The sequence below is a fragment of the Typopeltis vanoorti genome, chromosome 2 (genome assembly GCF_054136105.1).
Source record: "Typopeltis vanoorti isolate ZY-2024b chromosome 2, IOZ_Tvanoo_1.0, whole genome shotgun sequence".
NCBI classification, from domain to species: Eukaryota; Metazoa; Arthropoda; class Arachnida; order Uropygi; family Thelyphonidae; genus Typopeltis; species Typopeltis vanoorti.
The window spans coordinates 180338106-180356195 of NC_143550.1; the positions used below are offsets into that span (position 1 = coordinate 180338106).

An 18090-nucleotide genomic window follows, 5' to 3' on the forward strand; every position below is an offset into this window, starting at 1 on the left:
ACATAAAAGCACTTATCTTAGAACACATAAAACGATAATCATGTGACTAATGGAAATAATTCCAAACTAATGAAAAAAAGAGAATCAGGATACTAGCATACATTACATCCTCAAAAGCTAGATATATAGGTGGCAGCTGTACGTGGTTGTTGGGATGAAGGTAGTCATAAACTATGTCTCTCAAATCTGGAGTAACTTAATTTAGCCATGTTTTTGTTGAGATTAGAAAGTGTTTCACTGATGACAATTATTCCAAAATTTGCCTTGGATTCGTAATGGCCTCTATATAGCTATTACAAATTATGCAGCTTCTGCCATGTAATCTTGTGTGAATAGGTGTTCAACGCAAAGTATATCAGCCTGACTTGATATAATAATAATAGTGTATGAACTCCATATCTTCTTTCTATCCACAAGAGATCAAACAATGCACTAAATATACTATGCTAAATTTATACATATCCATCCTCTGAATATTTTGGTAACATTTAAAAGGGCTGGCATTTTGATGTAGTTTAATCACCCAACCAACCAACCACAATGAATAAATTATGAACCAACTTAACATTATTCCACTTCAGCAATTTTATCCTACTTATGACAAAATCCATTAAAAGATGAAATTTAATGGAGATGTGATCTTTAAAACCCTGAATTCAAGTGAACTCATTTTCAGGCAATTTCCAGGAACGGAAAGTTTGGAGACCAATATTTTTAATTATTTCATTATTTGTTTGTTCATGAGAAAAAAAAAATGAATTTTTTTTGGAAGCAAGTCATAAGATCTATATTAGCAAAATAAGTTTATTACTGGAAAGTGGAATTTATTACAAGATACCAATTACATATTTGGTTTAATCCTTTATCCAAGTGTAAGCAAACAAAGTTTGTGCCAGAAATATTTTCAGGACTGGGGCAACTCGCAGTAAAGGTGGTATAAGTTCTGATCACTTGCATTAGTATCCCATAATGCAAAGCACATATCCTTATAGGTATGTATAATGCTATGCATTATGGAAAGGATCACAACCCAGACCAGTTTTGACCTTTATTGAGGTCTTGTCAGTGGGAGCTAGACCCAGAGGTGGTGATACCAAGGTGGAACTAATGCAAAAGTCATATCACCATATATCAGTTACCAAAAGGTGTCAACACCTTATTATTAAAATTCTCTGGATTAGAGATAGTTGATGGAAGTTTTTTCACTTGGCTATGCTACCAATTACATATTTGGTTTAATCCTTTATCCAAGTGTAAGCAAACTTGGGGTCTCGTCAGTGGGAGCTAGACCCAGAGGTGGTGATACCAAGGTGGAACTAATGCAAAAGTCATATCACCATATATCAGTTACCAAAAGGTGTCAACACCTTATTATTAAAATTCTCTGGATTAGAGATAGTTGATGGAAGTTTTTTCACTTGGCTATGCTACCAATTACATATTTGGTTTAATCCTTTATCCAAGTGTAAGCAAACAAAGTTTGCACCTGAAATATTTTCAGGACTGAGCATATCGAAGTGAAAAAGCTTCCATCGACTATCTCTAATCCAGAAAACTTTACTAGTAAGGCGTTGACACTTTTGTTGAGTTAAGGTGTTGATTTGCTTCCATGCTGTCAGGTACATGTTATGGCAGACTATATTAGGTGATAATAGTATATGTATTCAGGAATACAATTTTCACCACAAATTGAGAATACATCCAGACTAGGAGATTTATATTGTTATTCAGACTAATGAACATTATTCTGATGTCTTTCTTGTGAAAGATCTGGGGCATGCAGCAAACTATGGTAGAGTAGGAGGTAATTTCTCTTGGTCCAGTTGTATTGATGACAGCTGCTAAGAAAGCAACAGCCTTATATTCAGGTGATGTTAGTATACGTATGAGTTCCTTAAGTAACCAACAGTCATGGAGGTCTCACAAGATCGAATATCTTCCTGCTCCAGATGAATGTGTCATGAGCATCTACTGCTGCTTCATATCATTGAATGCCAATTCTGTTTAGGTCTTGTTTGATATTGTCAGTCTACCTCATTCAGGACCTACCTCTTCTCCTAACCTTCTGGATCACTCAACATAATCTTGTTGACCAACCAAATGTCCTGCATTCTGTTAATTGGCCAAACCATACCCTTTCTTTATATAAGAAAGTACTAAGAAGTGGCTGCCCACTACTCTGACTTCATGAATAATGATGAGATATATCAAACTATCTTACTCCCAAAATGCTCCTTAAACACCACTGATCAAAACAATTGTCTCTGTTTATCACTCTTATACAAAAATAGAAAACCAGACGATTGTAGATTTTAAGTTTTGTTCCAATTGATATTCTGCTGTCTTTCGAAACGTTCCATAATTTTTTTGAACATTCCTGAAGCTATCCCTAATTTTCTATCCACTTTATCAATATCAGTTACACAACTACTAGGATAACTGAAGTGAGAGGCTTTTCTATAGCACATTGTTTAAGAAGGATCGAGGACTTATCTTCTTCATGTTTGTTTTCTCAATATTGATGATCAAATCTAGTTGACTCTATGCATCATCAATTGCAGGAATAAAGGAATTCACTTTCTACACATTTGTGGATAAGGCCAAATCATCAGCATAATCTTCAGATATTCTAAGATTCTTAGACCACTTTAATCCCCTTGCAGAGTCTTGTTCATCAAAAAATCAATTATGAGACTAAACAGAAAAGGTGACAAGACATACCCATATTGTACCAGCTGTTAATTTAAACCATTCACTATATGCTTTATCAACTTGAATACAAGCCTCACTGTTATTATACAAAGTAGTCATAATGCTAATAAATGTGTTGAGTATTCCATAAACTCTTACAATCTTCCATAAAATTTACCTATCAACTGAAAAGTCTTTTTGAAGTCACAAAAAGACTTCTCACAGATTTCTGAAATTCTAAACATTTCACAAGGATCTGTCTCAGTAAAAACAGTTCAACTATACAATTTCCTTTCTGAATTCACCTTGCTCATCACTAAGTTGCTTGCCAACCAAGTCCTTTATTCTGTTGACTATAATAATACAGAGGAACTTACCTGGCAGTTTTACACCACTCTGAGAGGTTCAGAATCACAATCAGCTGGATCACTATACTCTCCCTACCTGCTTTTAGCATTTCTGCAATAATCTCATCATATCCTTGTGATTTATGAAGTTTTAATTTACTTATAGCCAATCTAACCACAGGTAGTGTAATGGGAGTGATATCAAATTAGTAAAGGAACTAATCTGTTCACAAGGATAACCAGATTGCAAGACTGAATATTGTTTAAAAGATCAAAATGCTCCACCCCCCCCCCTTGCTAGGATGGCATCTTGCCCTTCAACTGTGCTGTGTTCTTATCTTTTAACGACTTCACTCCATTCTCCCTCTTCATATATCTTATTAATAACTTCATTTAAACCTTTGTGATGATTCTTCCTAGCTACATTCTATGACATATTGTTAACCAAGATTAACAGATTAACAAAATTAACCATATTGTTAATCTATTTTCAACTACGCTTTTACTTGGTAATTAATCTCTCCTATAACTTAGTCTATTCTCATTATTTGGATGCTGTTCCAGCCTATACCTACATTCTCTACTTTCAGCAATTAACTGCAATGCCTGGCTGCTTTCAAATAATTCAGTTTTTGCTTCTCTCTCTCTCTCTCTCCCCCCCTTTAACCCATAAAACAGACTGACTAGTTCCATGCACAGTCTTTCTAAAGCCCTTCTACACACTTTCTACATCATAATATTTTAGGGCAGCTCTTTCATAACACCTGAGCAACTCATCACCTACTATACTCTAGCAGCATGAACACTACTCAATGCTTCAGTGTATGTGAAAAATGGATGTGAAAGGCACAAATATTAATGAATTGAATGTGAAAGTGTTTGTCTTGTTTGCATTTTTTTAAATGTGTTTTTATGATTTTGTTATTTATATTTTAAAGGCTGAAAGTTATTCTGTTGCTATTTTCACCAAATTCTAACTCAGCATTTTTTCATATAAAAAAAATCTGTCTCAATGACATTTGGTGCAATGATTTGAAAATTACTTGCTTTTCTTGCAAAACTCCAATATACAGTTGATAATCATCATTAAAATTTAAGTACATAAATTCAGCCTCCATGGAAGTACCCATACAATAATAATCAATTCTCATGGAAAGGATTAGACGTTGGTTATGCATTTTTTACTAAATGATTTAAGGAAATTACAATGTCAACTAGGATATACATTAAAATAAATTTTAATATACTTCAATATTTTGGCAACGTCACATTGCCATTTTCAAGAAACTTAAGAACAAGACACGTGCACGCAAGCACAACAAACAGTAAGTGAGGAAGACGCAGGAAGCTATTATTTCTCCTAAAGTCCTAATGGTGACCCACAGCGGGCAATGTTGGTATTCTTGGGCGATTGGGCTGAAGGTCTTCTTATGTAGGTTTCCCAAATTTGAGGCAGTCTCATGCAGACAAATCTGTTGAGGTTTGGATTGTTTCTTAGGGCTGAAGCTGATTCCATGAAAAGCCTTTCATATTTGTATTTACTACGGTGTATTATCGTGACTTTCTTCCACCGTATTCTATGGCAGGTATCCAGCGCATGGTCAGCAAGACCAGAGTGGCTGTATTGGTGAAACCGGATGTAGTCCTTGTGTTCTGAGATTCTGATATTGGCTGTCCTGCCTGTTTGGCCAAAGAAGGAGAGTTTACAGCTGCAAGGGACCTGGTATACACCAGGTGGGTCTAGGGGGGAAGGTTGGTCTTTAGTAGAGCAGATAAGGGATGCCAATTTTTTATATGGTCTGTAACAAGAAGTTAAGTCATGTTTTTTTAGAATTTTTGTAATTTTTTCCGAGGTGCCTCGGATATAGGGTGTGGTGATGGATTTAGAGTAATCCTTGTTGTGAGGGGGGGGGGGGTTGTGGTTTACTGGTTTCAAGATTTTTTGGATTTTTTTTTGGGGGGGGGGGGGGGTTTGCCATTGGCTGAGAAGGTGTTGAGAATGTGGTTTAGTTCTGTGGTTAGGGCATTGTCATTTGAACAGATAAGTTTAGCCCTGTTGTGTAGTGTCTTAATGACTCCATATTGTTGCGAGGAGGGGGTGGTGGGATTGTTGGTGAATGTATCTGCCTATATGGATGGGTTTTCTATAGACTGAGAAAACCAAGGTTCCATCAGGCTGGCAGGTGACTAGTGTGTCTAAGAAAGGAAGGGGTTGTTGTTTTCTTCTTCCAGGGTGAATTTGATTCTGGGGTGTTGGTTGTTTAAGTGTGTTAGGAAGGAGAGGAGTGCATCGGAGCCATGTGGCCAAATAGCGAACATATCATCAACATAGCGAAGCCAAATGGTTGGTTTAAATCCCTACTGGAATTAAAGAAAAACAAGAAAATAATAATCACCAAAGCCTGATAAAGGGAACACCACAGTATTGCTTAACCAAAAGGATTACACAGGTAAGCTGAAAGCTCTATTGTTAGATCAGGCTACTTACCTCCCTATCGAGTACAATCCCACCAACTCACAAATTAGAAAACTCCACAGGCTCTTTAAGAAGGTCACTTCTTCGCCTGTGGAAATCACTAACAAATTAAAACCATTTAACTCCATACCCACTCACCCCCTGTATTTATGGACTCCCAAAAATACATAAGGAAAATGTGCCATTATGTCCCATAGTGGATGGGATTGATTCCCTCACATACAAACTAGCTAAACATTTGGCCAAAGTGCTCTCACACTATACTGGCAACACACCTTCACACATAAAAAACTCAGCCCACTTCAAAGCAAGCATAGAAAACCTTACACTCAAACACAATGACGTAATGGTCAGCTTTGATGTCTCCTCCTTATTCACAAATGTCCCACTCAAAGAATCCTTAGAGCTAATCCAAGCTAAATTTCCTCCCGATATCACAGCCCTATTTCAGTTCACAATGAACTCATGCTATTTTGTTTGCAAGGAAAATTCTCCAAACAAATAGAGGGGACAGCCATGGGTTCTCCACTCTCCCCACCCTTGGCCAACTTTTATATGGAGACTTTTGAAGAGAAAGCCTTAAACTCTGCTCCACATAAACCAACCATTTGGCTTCGCTATGTTGATGATGCGTTCGCTATTTGGCTACATGGCTCCGATGCACTCCTCTGCTTCCTAACACATTTAAACAACCAACACCCCAGAATCAAATTCACCCTGTAAGAAGAAAAAAACAACTGCCTTCCTTTCTTAGACACACTAGTCACCTGCCAGCTTGATGGAACCTTGGTTTTCTCAGTCTATAGAAAACCCACCCATACAGGCAGATACATTCACCAACAATCCCACCACCCCTCCTCACAACAATATGGAGGCATTAAGACACTACACAACAGGGCTAAACTTATCTGTTCAAATGACAATGCCCTAACCACAGAACTAAACCACATTCTCAACACTTTCTCAGCCAATGGCAAACCCCCCCCCCCTTCACAACAATAATTACTCTAAATCCATCACCATACTCTATACCCGAGGCATCTCGGAAAAAATTACAAAAATCCTACAAAAACATGACTTAACTTCTTGTTACAGACTACATAAAAAATTGGCATCCCTTATCTGCTCTACTAAAGACCAACCTTCCCCCCTAGACCTACCTGGTGTATACCAGGTCCCTTGCAGCTGTAAGCTGTCCTACTTTGGCCAAACAGGCAGGACAGCCAATATCAGAATCTCAGAACACAAGGACTATATCCGGTTTCACCAATACAGCCACTCTGGTCTTGCTGACCACGCGCTGGATACCTGCCATAGAATACGGTGGAAGAAAGCCACGATAATGCACCATAGTAAATACAAATATGAAAGGCTTTTCATGGAATCAGCTTCAGCCCTAAGAAATAATCCAAACCTCAACAAATTTGGCTGCATGAGACTCCCTCAAATTTGGGAAACCTACATAAGAAGACCTTCAGCCCAATCACCCAAGAATACCAACATTGCCCACTATAGGGCACCATTAGGACTTGAGGAGAAATAATAGCTTCCTGCTTCTTCCTCACTTACTGTTTGTTGTGCCTGCGTGCACGTGTCTCGTTCTTAAGTTTCTTGAAAATGGCAATGTGACGTTGCCGAAATATTGAAGTATATTAAAATTTATTTTAATGTATATCCTAGTTGACGTTGTAATTTCCTTAAATCATTTAGTAAAAAATAATAATAATCAATACTGTTCTGGACTTACAAACTTACATAAGATCTCAAATTGTGGTACTTTTCTTAATGGTTTTCAAAATAACTTTTAAAATAACAAATACTTCAGAAGAATCTCATCTTTAGCTTAAATTTCTTTTCAAGTGAATATTCATCATCATCATGAAATTTCTAATACGTACTTTCGTGGGGTTTACAGGATATCATAACAGTACATTAATAGTTTGCATCATTACTAACTTCCTCCAAATGAATCCGTTATCTGTCAGCACTATAATACTCAGATCTTATATTTTGATCTTCTAACACAGTTCTTAGTGTATTAATCCACCTAGATTTTGGTCTTTGTCTGGCTCTTTTTCCTGCCATCCTCTTTTGCTAACCATTCCTCTCCCACTCTGTTTAAGTGACCAAAACACTGCAAATTAGCTCTACTCACATAACTTCAGTCTTAATATCCTCAATTTTTAACACGTTCATTGCCAAGCTGAAAATTGGAATTTCGTGTGGTGGCCACTATACTATTCCACTTAGAAACTTGATAGCGGCGTCCACGCGATAACGCGTGATCAGCCGTATGGTGAGAACTCACATCACGCGATATTGTGTGATTGGCAATGAACGTGTTAATAAGATTCTGCCATTGATGCCATTTGTTCGCTACCGTAATTTTTCTCAGAATTTTCATATCTTTGATTTCTGATTTCTGATTCAAATCTCAGATCCATAAATTAAAACTGGTTTGAACACTACCTTGTGTACTGGTTTAGTGATCTTTTTTTCTCTTCTTTCTTTCTTTTTTTTTTAAATACTATTTTTTCTTCTTCTACTACTTCCATACCACATATCTCATTAGCTAATTTCTAATTCCACAAATTCATTCAGCTGATTTCCAACCATACTAGCTTCTAATTCCATTGTCTATTTCCATATTTAATTTGCCATTTTCATTAAAAATTGTGCATAGATCGATGAAATGTTTTACTTGTTCTTTAGCCTCTCCATTCAGAATGCACTCAAATTTTATTTTTACATTTTCCATGTTCCTGTTGAATTTTATAGTTGTCTATCATTTTGAGACTGATTTTCATACTAAATTTATTACAGCAGTTACTTGATTTAATAAATGAATCTTAAGCTTGCTACTGGATTTGTTTACGAATACATCATCTGAATAAAGTGCTGAGCTGAATATTCCAATGTTGATATTAGGTAATGCCACTTTGCTTAATAATAATATAAGAAAGATTTTGGTATTGTGACCACATGTTTATTAAGATAAATAAAGATAAACACACCCGACAAGTTTTGCATGTCGTTTAACTTACATCTTCAGGGGTTGGTTAAAGGTAACTAAAAGTTTAAACATAAGAAATGAGAAATTACTCAAAATAGTCCATTAGATGTTGTTATGGCAGTGTAACTGTTCATCAAATTAAAAATTCCGAATGCAGAATCAATACATAAGTTAATGCATGCTATGTTTGAACAATGCTGGATGATGTCACATTCACTCTGTCCGAGGTCTGACTTAGGTATATTTTTTATGAATGCTGACCAAACTTGGTGTAGAATTAGGCCCTGGATTTTGTTGCATTGCGTTGGGATTCTAAGCATATTTGCATCTTCTTTAAATTTCCTTGGGAAAGTTTTTTTCAATATAAGACATGTTCGTTTTATGCCAAAGTACATTATGGCCAGTGAAAGTTGTGTGAAATGCTAGGCCTGATTTTTGTTCTCTCTTTTTTGCACTTCTTTTTGATGTTTGTTCATATGAATTTCCCCTAATCCTCCCATCTCGCCTACATAACATGCCATAGGAACAATAAATTTTATAGACACCTGGTTTTTTTAAAGGGTAATGTTTTGGGGGCTGTAGAAATCTTGATATTTTTTCTAGTGGTAGAAAAGCTACTTTAATGTTATGCTTGTATAGTAATTTGGCCAATTTGGCCATAACACTCTTGATGTATGGTAGCGTAATTGCGTTCTTGAAATCTTCTTTTGTGAGATGCTTGTAGGAGGTGTATTGAGGATTTCCTTGATTGTCTTAGGTTCAAAACCATTTTTTTATGAGGATCTGTGTTAAATAATGTAATTTTTCCTTCCGCTTTTCTTCTGTGCTGGAAATATCGTAAGCTCTCCCTCAAGGTTTTTATTAAACCTTTTTTTTTGCATCGGGTGGTAGTGTCAGGCAGCATTAAGAAATCTTCCTGTGTTGGTGGATTTTCTATAAATGGAGAAAGATAATCTGTTTTCTTTTTCATTGATTTCTATTAGGATATCAAGGAAAGGTAGTTTTTTTATGTTCTTCCTGTTCCAAAGTGAATTTTATGTTGTTGTGCAGATTATTAAGATAATCTTTAAAAGCAGTGAGTTCCTCTAGTGTTCCTGGCCATATAATGAAAATAATCGTCTACATAACACATCCAAATTTTTGGTTTTTTATTGATAGTTGTTTAGTGCATTATTTTAAAAATTTTCCATATATGGTTTGCCAGTCCTTTTTGTTCCCAAAATTTGTCTTGAAACATGAAGAACATATTTTTTATGCAATGTTTATATAGTTCTATAACGTCCTGTGGAAAAACAGGAAGAACATAAAAAACTACCTTTCCTTGATATCCTAATAGAGATCAATGAAAAAGAAAACAGATTATCTTTCTCCATTTATAGAAAACCCACCAACACAGGAAGATTTCTTAATGCTGCCTCACACCATCACCCCATGCAAAAATAGGTTTAATAAAAAATTTGAGAGACACAGCTTACAATATTTCCAGCACAGAAGAAAAGCGGAAGGAAGAATTACATTATTTAACACACAGATCCTCATAAAAAATGATTTTGAACCTAAGCAATCAAGAAAACCCTCAACACACCTCCTACAAGCATCTCACAAAAGCAAAATTTTAAGAATGCAATTACGCTACCATACATCAAGAATGTTATGGACAAATTGGCCAAATTACTATACAAGCATAACATTAAAGTAGCTTTTCTACCACTAGAAAAAATATCAAGATTTCTACAGCTCCCAAAACATCACCCTTTAAAAAAACCAGGTGTCTATAAAATTTATTGTTCCTGTGGCATGTTATGTAGGCGAGATGGGAGGATTAGGGGAAATTCATATGAACGAATATCAAAAAGACGTGAAAAAAGGAGAGAACACAAATCCGGCCTAGCATCCCACACAACTTCCACTGGCCATAATGTACTTTGCCATAAAACGAACATCTTATATTGAAAAAACAGTTTCACAAGGAAATTTACTATACAAGCACAACATTAAAGTAGCTTTTCTACTGCTAGAAAAAATATCAAGATTTCTACAGCACCTAAATATGCAAATATACTTAGAATCCCAACACAATGCAACAAAAACCAGTGCCTAATTCTACACCAATTTATTATGGAGTCAGTAGACTCATCTCTTCTTGAATTCATTTACAGATGAAGAGCTCACAACTAAGTCAGGCAATGAATTCCACTCATTCACCACCCTCCAGGGAAAAAACCTTGTTCTGACACCTTTGTTAACCACACTCTTCTTTAATTTCCAGGAAAGTTTGGTCAGCATTCATAATGCTGACCAAAATGCATTAACGTATTATCGATTCTGCATTTGGATTTTTTAATTTTATGAACAGTTAGACTGCCATAACAACATCTAATGGACTATTTTGAGTAATTTTTCATGAGTTTAAACTTTTAGTTACCTTTAACCCCTGAGGATGTACGTCAAATGACATACGAAACTTGTCGGGTGTGTTTATCTTTATTTATCTTAATAAACATGTGGTCACAATACTGAAATCTTTCTTTTGAACTGCTAAACCACAGAAACCTATGCCTACAAAAAGATTCCTCATGTTATGTATGGGAATCGAACCCAGTCTTTCAAACTAATGTGTTTTGTCTATACTGACTGAGCTATGCAGGCTCTGTTTAATTAGGGAGGGGATTTTATTAGATGAATACAATAAGAATGATAAAAGGAGTAGGTGACAGGAGAAGAATCAGAGACCATACCTGGAAGCTGTGTAACAGTGAAATGTAGAAAGGTATGAGGAGTAGACTTTTTACATGGAGAACTGTGAGTGAATAAAATGCATTACCAGAATATATTGTGAATTCAGAGAGTGTTAAGGACTGTAATGTTTAATAGAATAAATATGTTGTTAGGTTAAGTGAATAAGTTGGGTAAGTGTTGGGAAAAATGAGTCTGCTGATGCAATGGAGTGTGGTGCTATGATATAATCACAATCCTGTATAACCCTTGAGGATAAATGAAAATGATGGTATACATAAGACAGACTAGTCAGGAAATCCAAGGGAGTTGTTTTTACAGTGTAATGGTAGGGGATTTCGGTTCGTTTCATTGTAATAATAGTCAAAGAAACTAAGATTGCGGTGCCAATATGTTATATCCTGTTAAGTGCAAGCATTCTTTGACCAATCTGGTGTTTTGTACAATGAAAACTAAGTTTTCAGGAGAAAATTCTGGATGACTTAAATAGTTCTCATAGTATAATAAAATTAGTTTAATCCTTTATCCAAGTGTGAGCAAACAAAGTTTGCGCCTGAAGTATCTTCAGGACTAGGGTAAAGTGATACAACACCAGGGCAACTCGTTGCAAAGGTGGAGAAAGCTACCAACACTCCTAACTCAGTATCTCCTATATAATGCAAAACACATCTCCTTGCGGATATGTCTAATGTTATGCATTAAAGGAAGGACCACTACCCAGACTAGTTTCGACCTTTATTGAGGTCTCTTCAGTGGGAGCCAGGCCCTAGTGGAAATACCAGGCAGAAGCATTAGCAGGTCATCTCTACCTATAGGAGTTGCCAAATGGTGTGCCACCCTTTTTTAATAAATTACTCTGGATTTAGAGAAAGATGTTGAAAGTTTATTTTTTCACTTGGTTAGAGTATAATAAAATTAGTTTAATCCTTTATCCAAGTGTGAGCAAACAAAGTTTGCGCCTGAAGTATCTTCAGGACTAGGGTTGTTGTATCACTTTACCCTAGTCCTGAAGATACTTCAGGCGCAAACTTTGTTTGCTCACACTTGGATAAAGGATTAAACTAATTTTATTATACTCTAACCAAGTGAAAAAATAAACTTTCAACAGTTCTCATAGTATCATAATCAAATTCCTCATACACAATATTATAAGAGTACTACATGATTAACTCACTATACATGTAAATTATGTAAGACAATTAAAGAATTTAATATAAGACACATTTTATGATCAACATCTCATCACATCATCAGCAGGTCTGTCATTAGGGTATGTGCCATCCCGAAGCAAGCAATATTTTGCTGCCGAAAAATTTCAAGTCAGTATGTATAAAAAAAAAAAATGTATTTTTAATAATTAAACAAAAAACTGTATAAACATAATAATAAAACAGTAACAAAAACAGTAATTAAATATTTACTTTTCTGAAGTTTTTTTAGCAGAAAATCAGCAACGAGTTTTTAATGTACATTATGTGCAATTTTTTTCTCTACTGAAAGTTGCTAGACCCTTGTTAATCTTTGTTAAGTAATTGCTGACCATAAATAATTCAAGTTTTAAAAACTTTTGGCACTAGCAATACTTATTGGAATGATTAATAATATTTGCAGAACTGTAGTTAAATTTGGATATATTATTATCAACAGACCTGGAGTCAAGAGACTTATCACATGAACAGCTCATCATAACTGAAATACATTCACTGTCCCTGCACTCACCACACTCCATCCAAAAAATCTACTCCTCACCCCCTTGGTCACACCCATCTTATACAGCTTCCCAGGGATGGCCCCTCATTTTCCTCCTGTTTACAGATATTCTATGAAAAATCTCATCCACACTAATCTGGTATTTATCCCTTACCAACTTATATGACTCGATCATGTCTCCCCCTCTTCATTCTATCCACTAGACTCTGCAATTCATATTCTCTCAATCTGTCATCATATTCCACATTCCAGAGACCAACTTAGTCAATTGTTTGTGAACCCTCTCTAACATCTCATCATTCTTTTGAGAACCTAGTGACCAAATCTGTGCACAGTAATCGGTACAGTAAACATATGCCAAAGTCTTGTACAAGAATCAAACACCCTTACCTCTACGCATCAGTGTTATACTCATCATTCTCTAATCCACTGTGTTGCCCTCACAATTTTAGCAAAATGTTCATGAAATCTCAAGTCCCTATCTGCCATCACCCCAAAAACTTTCATCTTCTCCATCAGTCCTATACTCTGTATCCCATCTTTGCTTCTTAAATTTTAAAACCTTACACTTTGCAACATTAAACTGGCATCCCCACACACTTGCCAATTCAGACAATCTATTTAGGTTCTCTTGCAAAGCTATAACATTTGCTCTACTTCTCATAACTCTCTCCCCAACTTTGCATCATCTGCAAGCAACCATATATCACAATTTAAACCCTTTCCAATGTCATTTACATATAAATTAAACAACAATGGCCCCAAAACAGACCACTGGGGCACACCAAGAGTAAAGTGACTTTACCCTTCTGGGAGATCAATCACTCTCCCATACACAACCTGCTGATACCTATCAGACAGCCAACCTCCAATTCAATGCACTAATCTACTATCCAACCCCACCTGTTCCAATTTTCCAAGACCTGAATTATGCAATGTAGCCACTTAAAACCTTTTATACCTCCATATTCGAGCATAACTGGTTGAATATCATCTAAATGCCTTTCCACATTTCATCATCAATTTCCTGATATATATACCCTCAAGGGGTGTACTGGATATGATAGTACTACATGAAAAATTTACATCATTACTAACTTCCTATCTACAATTTTCCTCCAAATCATTCTGTTACCTGTCAAGACTCCAACATTATCAAATCTTATATTTCTATCTTCTAAGGCACTTTTTACTCTATCAATCCACCTATATCTTGGTCTTCCTCTGGGTCTTTTTCCTACCAACCTGGCAGAAAACACTTGTTTTGCTAATCTTTCCACATTTCAAGGGTTTTTTAATGACTTTTTTTCCCTATTACTGATATGCACTCCTGATCACATTCCTCTGAAATATTTTCTACCACTATTTTGCAATATTTCAAAGTAATTCCTTCAGATCTCTAGAATATTTTTATCTTCAGTTTTCATGTCACCTTTATATGTCTGATTTCTTTTAAGGTGCTCTTCTTTCATTTGCTTTTTCAATAGCTTCAATTATGCCCAATCCCTGATTTATTTTGTTCTTTACTAAAGTTGTACTATGATTTTTATTTCTCTAGTGTTTACATGTTGCTTCACTTTCTTGCATATTTCTCTCTGAGCAAATGCTCAGAGTACAATCTATAAAAAGGAAAACAACACAATGTAAAAAGTATAGAGAAATTTCCCTGCAAAGTGTTCCAGGTAATATGACGATTGCTTCTGCCACAAGGATGTACTTATGCTTTTGCGAGGTCTAATATTTCCTGTCAGAGAATGACAAATCTGAAATCTCTTTTTTTGGCCTTCTGTGGCTTAAGAGTGTTTTGCTTCATTATATATCATTCATCAGATGTCTTTAATGCACACCCAATTCTGAAAATTCATTCTGATCTGTTCGACTTCCTATTTATGAAGTTTGATTTCCTGCGATCCAACTATCCCGCCAGTGAAGTCATCTTCCTTGGTGACAAATGTTGACAACTCCTGTTTCCCTTTTCCCAATTCTAGTGTACAAGGTGGAAGAGAAGGTGAAGTTTGCTACTGTTTCCATTCTCTTGATTCAGGTAATCATTGTGATTATGTACACAGAACAATTCATGTTGAAATGAGGGCCTTCAATGCTCACTCTGTTCAAAATTCCTCATCAAACATATGGAAAACATGCTTCTTGGAAAGCTATGGTTTTCCAAGGGAAAAAACATATTGTAAGTCACTTGAGACACTCAAAATTGAAATTGTATTCGGAGACTACAATTATGCCCAACATGCAAAATAGTCATTAACAGAGCTAAAATTAAACTCACCTATTACACCATTTAGAGGGCAGCTGTGCTCTCTAGCCCTTGCAAAAGCAATTGGATGCAATTTCTGTCTGTGATCCTAACTTTCACTCAGGTGGCAGTACAATATAACCTAAAGATAAAGCTGACCTACTGGCTTGGTGTTCTTATTCAGCATCTGCATAGATTACAAAACAAAGTACCCATAATTTCACCTGGTACACTACAGTGCATGACTTGTGGTCAAGCACTGTAGTGTACCAGGTGAAATTATATAACACCTGAAAGCCTTCAGAACTTAAAAATCCAGGATACCAAAAGTCTTCTGGTCCTGATATCCCACCAATTATACTCAAGAGATGTGTTCCTGAACTAATATCTGTTATTTAAAATCTCTACTATATTATTATTACATTAACCTCTGTAGAGACAGAAGACTCATCATGGGAAGTTCACTCAACCAACAGTATATGTATCATACATCATATTATACTCAAATGGCATTTGTGCTATCCTAAGTAATGCAGGCTATCACTGGTCAACATTTACAGAACTGTCAAATAATCAATGATCACCAATATGGATTCTGCCAGTCACAATCCACAGTAGATCTTGCCAGCATCACCCGCCTTGAAACAATGAGATGGAATATTATTAGAAGCATGAGAACTATAAGAAAAATGAACCTCTCACAAATCAAAACTGAAATGTTGAACGAGATTAGTTAGGGTAGCTGAGTAGCGTCATGAAGCAAATGCACTTCTCCAACTTTTTTGATGACAGTACAACATTCCACAGATGATATAGTCCACAATCAAAAGCTGTCAAAATGATTCCCCTACTGTCCCTAAATGTCAACATCACTTGTTGTGCTAATGGCCTGAAATGGAGCTTTCAGGCAGAGAGAGGGTTTGGAAATGGTATGCTCTGGGAGCATTTATCTCACTGTGGTGATGCAATCTAAAAATTCATATTACATTATGGCTGAAAACTGCATGCACAGCCAAATAGTCTTCAGCAAGGTTATTAGCAGCAATGTTACTGCCATCTTCTTGTGAAGCAGGCAGTCATGGATGATACAGTAAATGACTTGGAACAATATGTAAAAATATTAAAAATGTCCTTGATTCTTAAACTTCATGCTTTTGAAAGGCAGCAATGTTGTCCAGAGTGCTGCCTTTTTTTAATGTGAAAAGAATAATCAAGTTTTTCCAAATTGCTGACATTGGTCTGCCCATATGAACTAGCTCATATTACCAATTCATTATATATATTTAATTTTTCCACTGTATAAAAGAAGAAATGGTCAGACTAGAAAAACTGCATCACTTTCTTGTTCATAACAGCTAGTGCAATGTTGCTACTTGAGTAAAAAATTATGTAAAAACATTAAATATTCATGTTTTATTTATATATTCTGGTGTTGACAACACATGGCAGATAAAAGAAAGAAAAAAATGCTGGTAATAACTGCTATTAGTCCTTATAGCACTTACATCAATCATGGCCAAAGTCCAACATATAATGTTTATAAACAAAGCATACCATCTTAATAACAAATTCAAGTACCAAATATACTTTTCATATATTACTAAAATTCTCTCAATGTTTCAATATATGATTCTTATTATATATATTAAAGATACACAGAAATCCTCCAACTATCTGACTGCAGTGAAAGCAATTTGCCTATCAAATAACTGAAGGTACAATAACATCATACTGTTCCAAAAGTTCATTAACAAACTAACCTATTTGAGGGCTGGTTAACTGAAGGTTTGGTCAGTAGCAGGTTACATAATGAAGGGATCATTGTATTTTAGTTGCCATGTTTGTTTTGTCAATGACTGATGTATGATTGCAAAATGGTAATAATCCCTACTGTTACTGAAATGCTGATTATAAATAAGCCAATTACTTCTCATAATGGCAGACTAACAAAGAATTTGGCCATGGCTGACTTTTTTTTTTTTTATCACTGTTATATCTATTACTTACATTATGTTATCCATCTGTAGTCACCAATGCTGCTTATATGTAAAACTAAGAGAAATCAAATGCATAAGATATAGATTAATAATGGTGTGAAAATTACAGATATTAAGCTAAGAATTATAAGCAGTTATACAGTAATTAGGTACAGTATCTGTGCATGCACACAGAGTTCATATACAATATCTTACACTATTAGCATAATATAATAAGCAGAAGCTTTGAATTTTAAAAGAAACTGATGGTACTCACATAAAAAATATTTTGATTGAATGATAGTTTTAATCCACACCAGCTGTACAGGAGATAGTGTTCAAACCACTTTTATCTCATGGATCTGAGTTAGAAATAAAACTAAACTTGAATAAATTTGAACACCTGATCAAAGGCTGGAGATCACAGATGTGAGAGTTCTGAGAAAGAGTAAGGAAAGTGAACATGATATCAATGGCAGAACCATATTAAAAATTAGGATATTAGGAAGGAACACTTGATATTGTTAACCTGAGGTGGTATGGTTGTTTAAACAGAACAGGAGAGGAAAGATTTAAAAAACAAGTTTTTTTTGTTTTTTTTTAATGAGCAAGGAAAAAGAACCTGAAGAAGACCAACCACAGTCTAGATCATAGGTTCCCAAAGTGGGTGGTACTGCCCCCCCCAGTGGGTGCTGAAGCTTTCTGGGGGGGGGGCAGGGGATCAGAAGCATTTGGGGACGTTCAGGGGGTCTAGGGGTCGGTGGCTCTTTATAGAAGAAATTAATAATATATATTTAAAAATTAATTATTTTCGTGATTTTGCAATTAGATAATCATTTAAAATTTAAATATTGCATTTTAATTCATCTTATACCCGTCTTACACGATCA

General features: G+C 35.6%; 1 protein-coding gene across 2 annotated transcripts in view; it reads right to left on the bottom strand.

The window, feature by feature from the left end:
- Positions 1 to 18090, bottom strand: part of Set2 (SET domain containing 2) — a 552532-nt gene that overhangs the window by 517937 nt on the left and 16505 nt on the right. The window contains exon 2 of one of the 2 annotated variants that reach the window (XM_090414085.1): positions 17232 to 17276. The exons of the other annotated variant lie outside the window; for it this stretch is intronic. Coding sequence (XP_090270211.1) covers positions 17232 to 17245 — 14 coding nt within the window. The 5' untranslated portion in view covers positions 17246 to 17276. The remainder of the gene's footprint in view (positions 1 to 17231; positions 17277 to 18090) is intronic. 2 annotated transcript variants of the gene reach the window in all.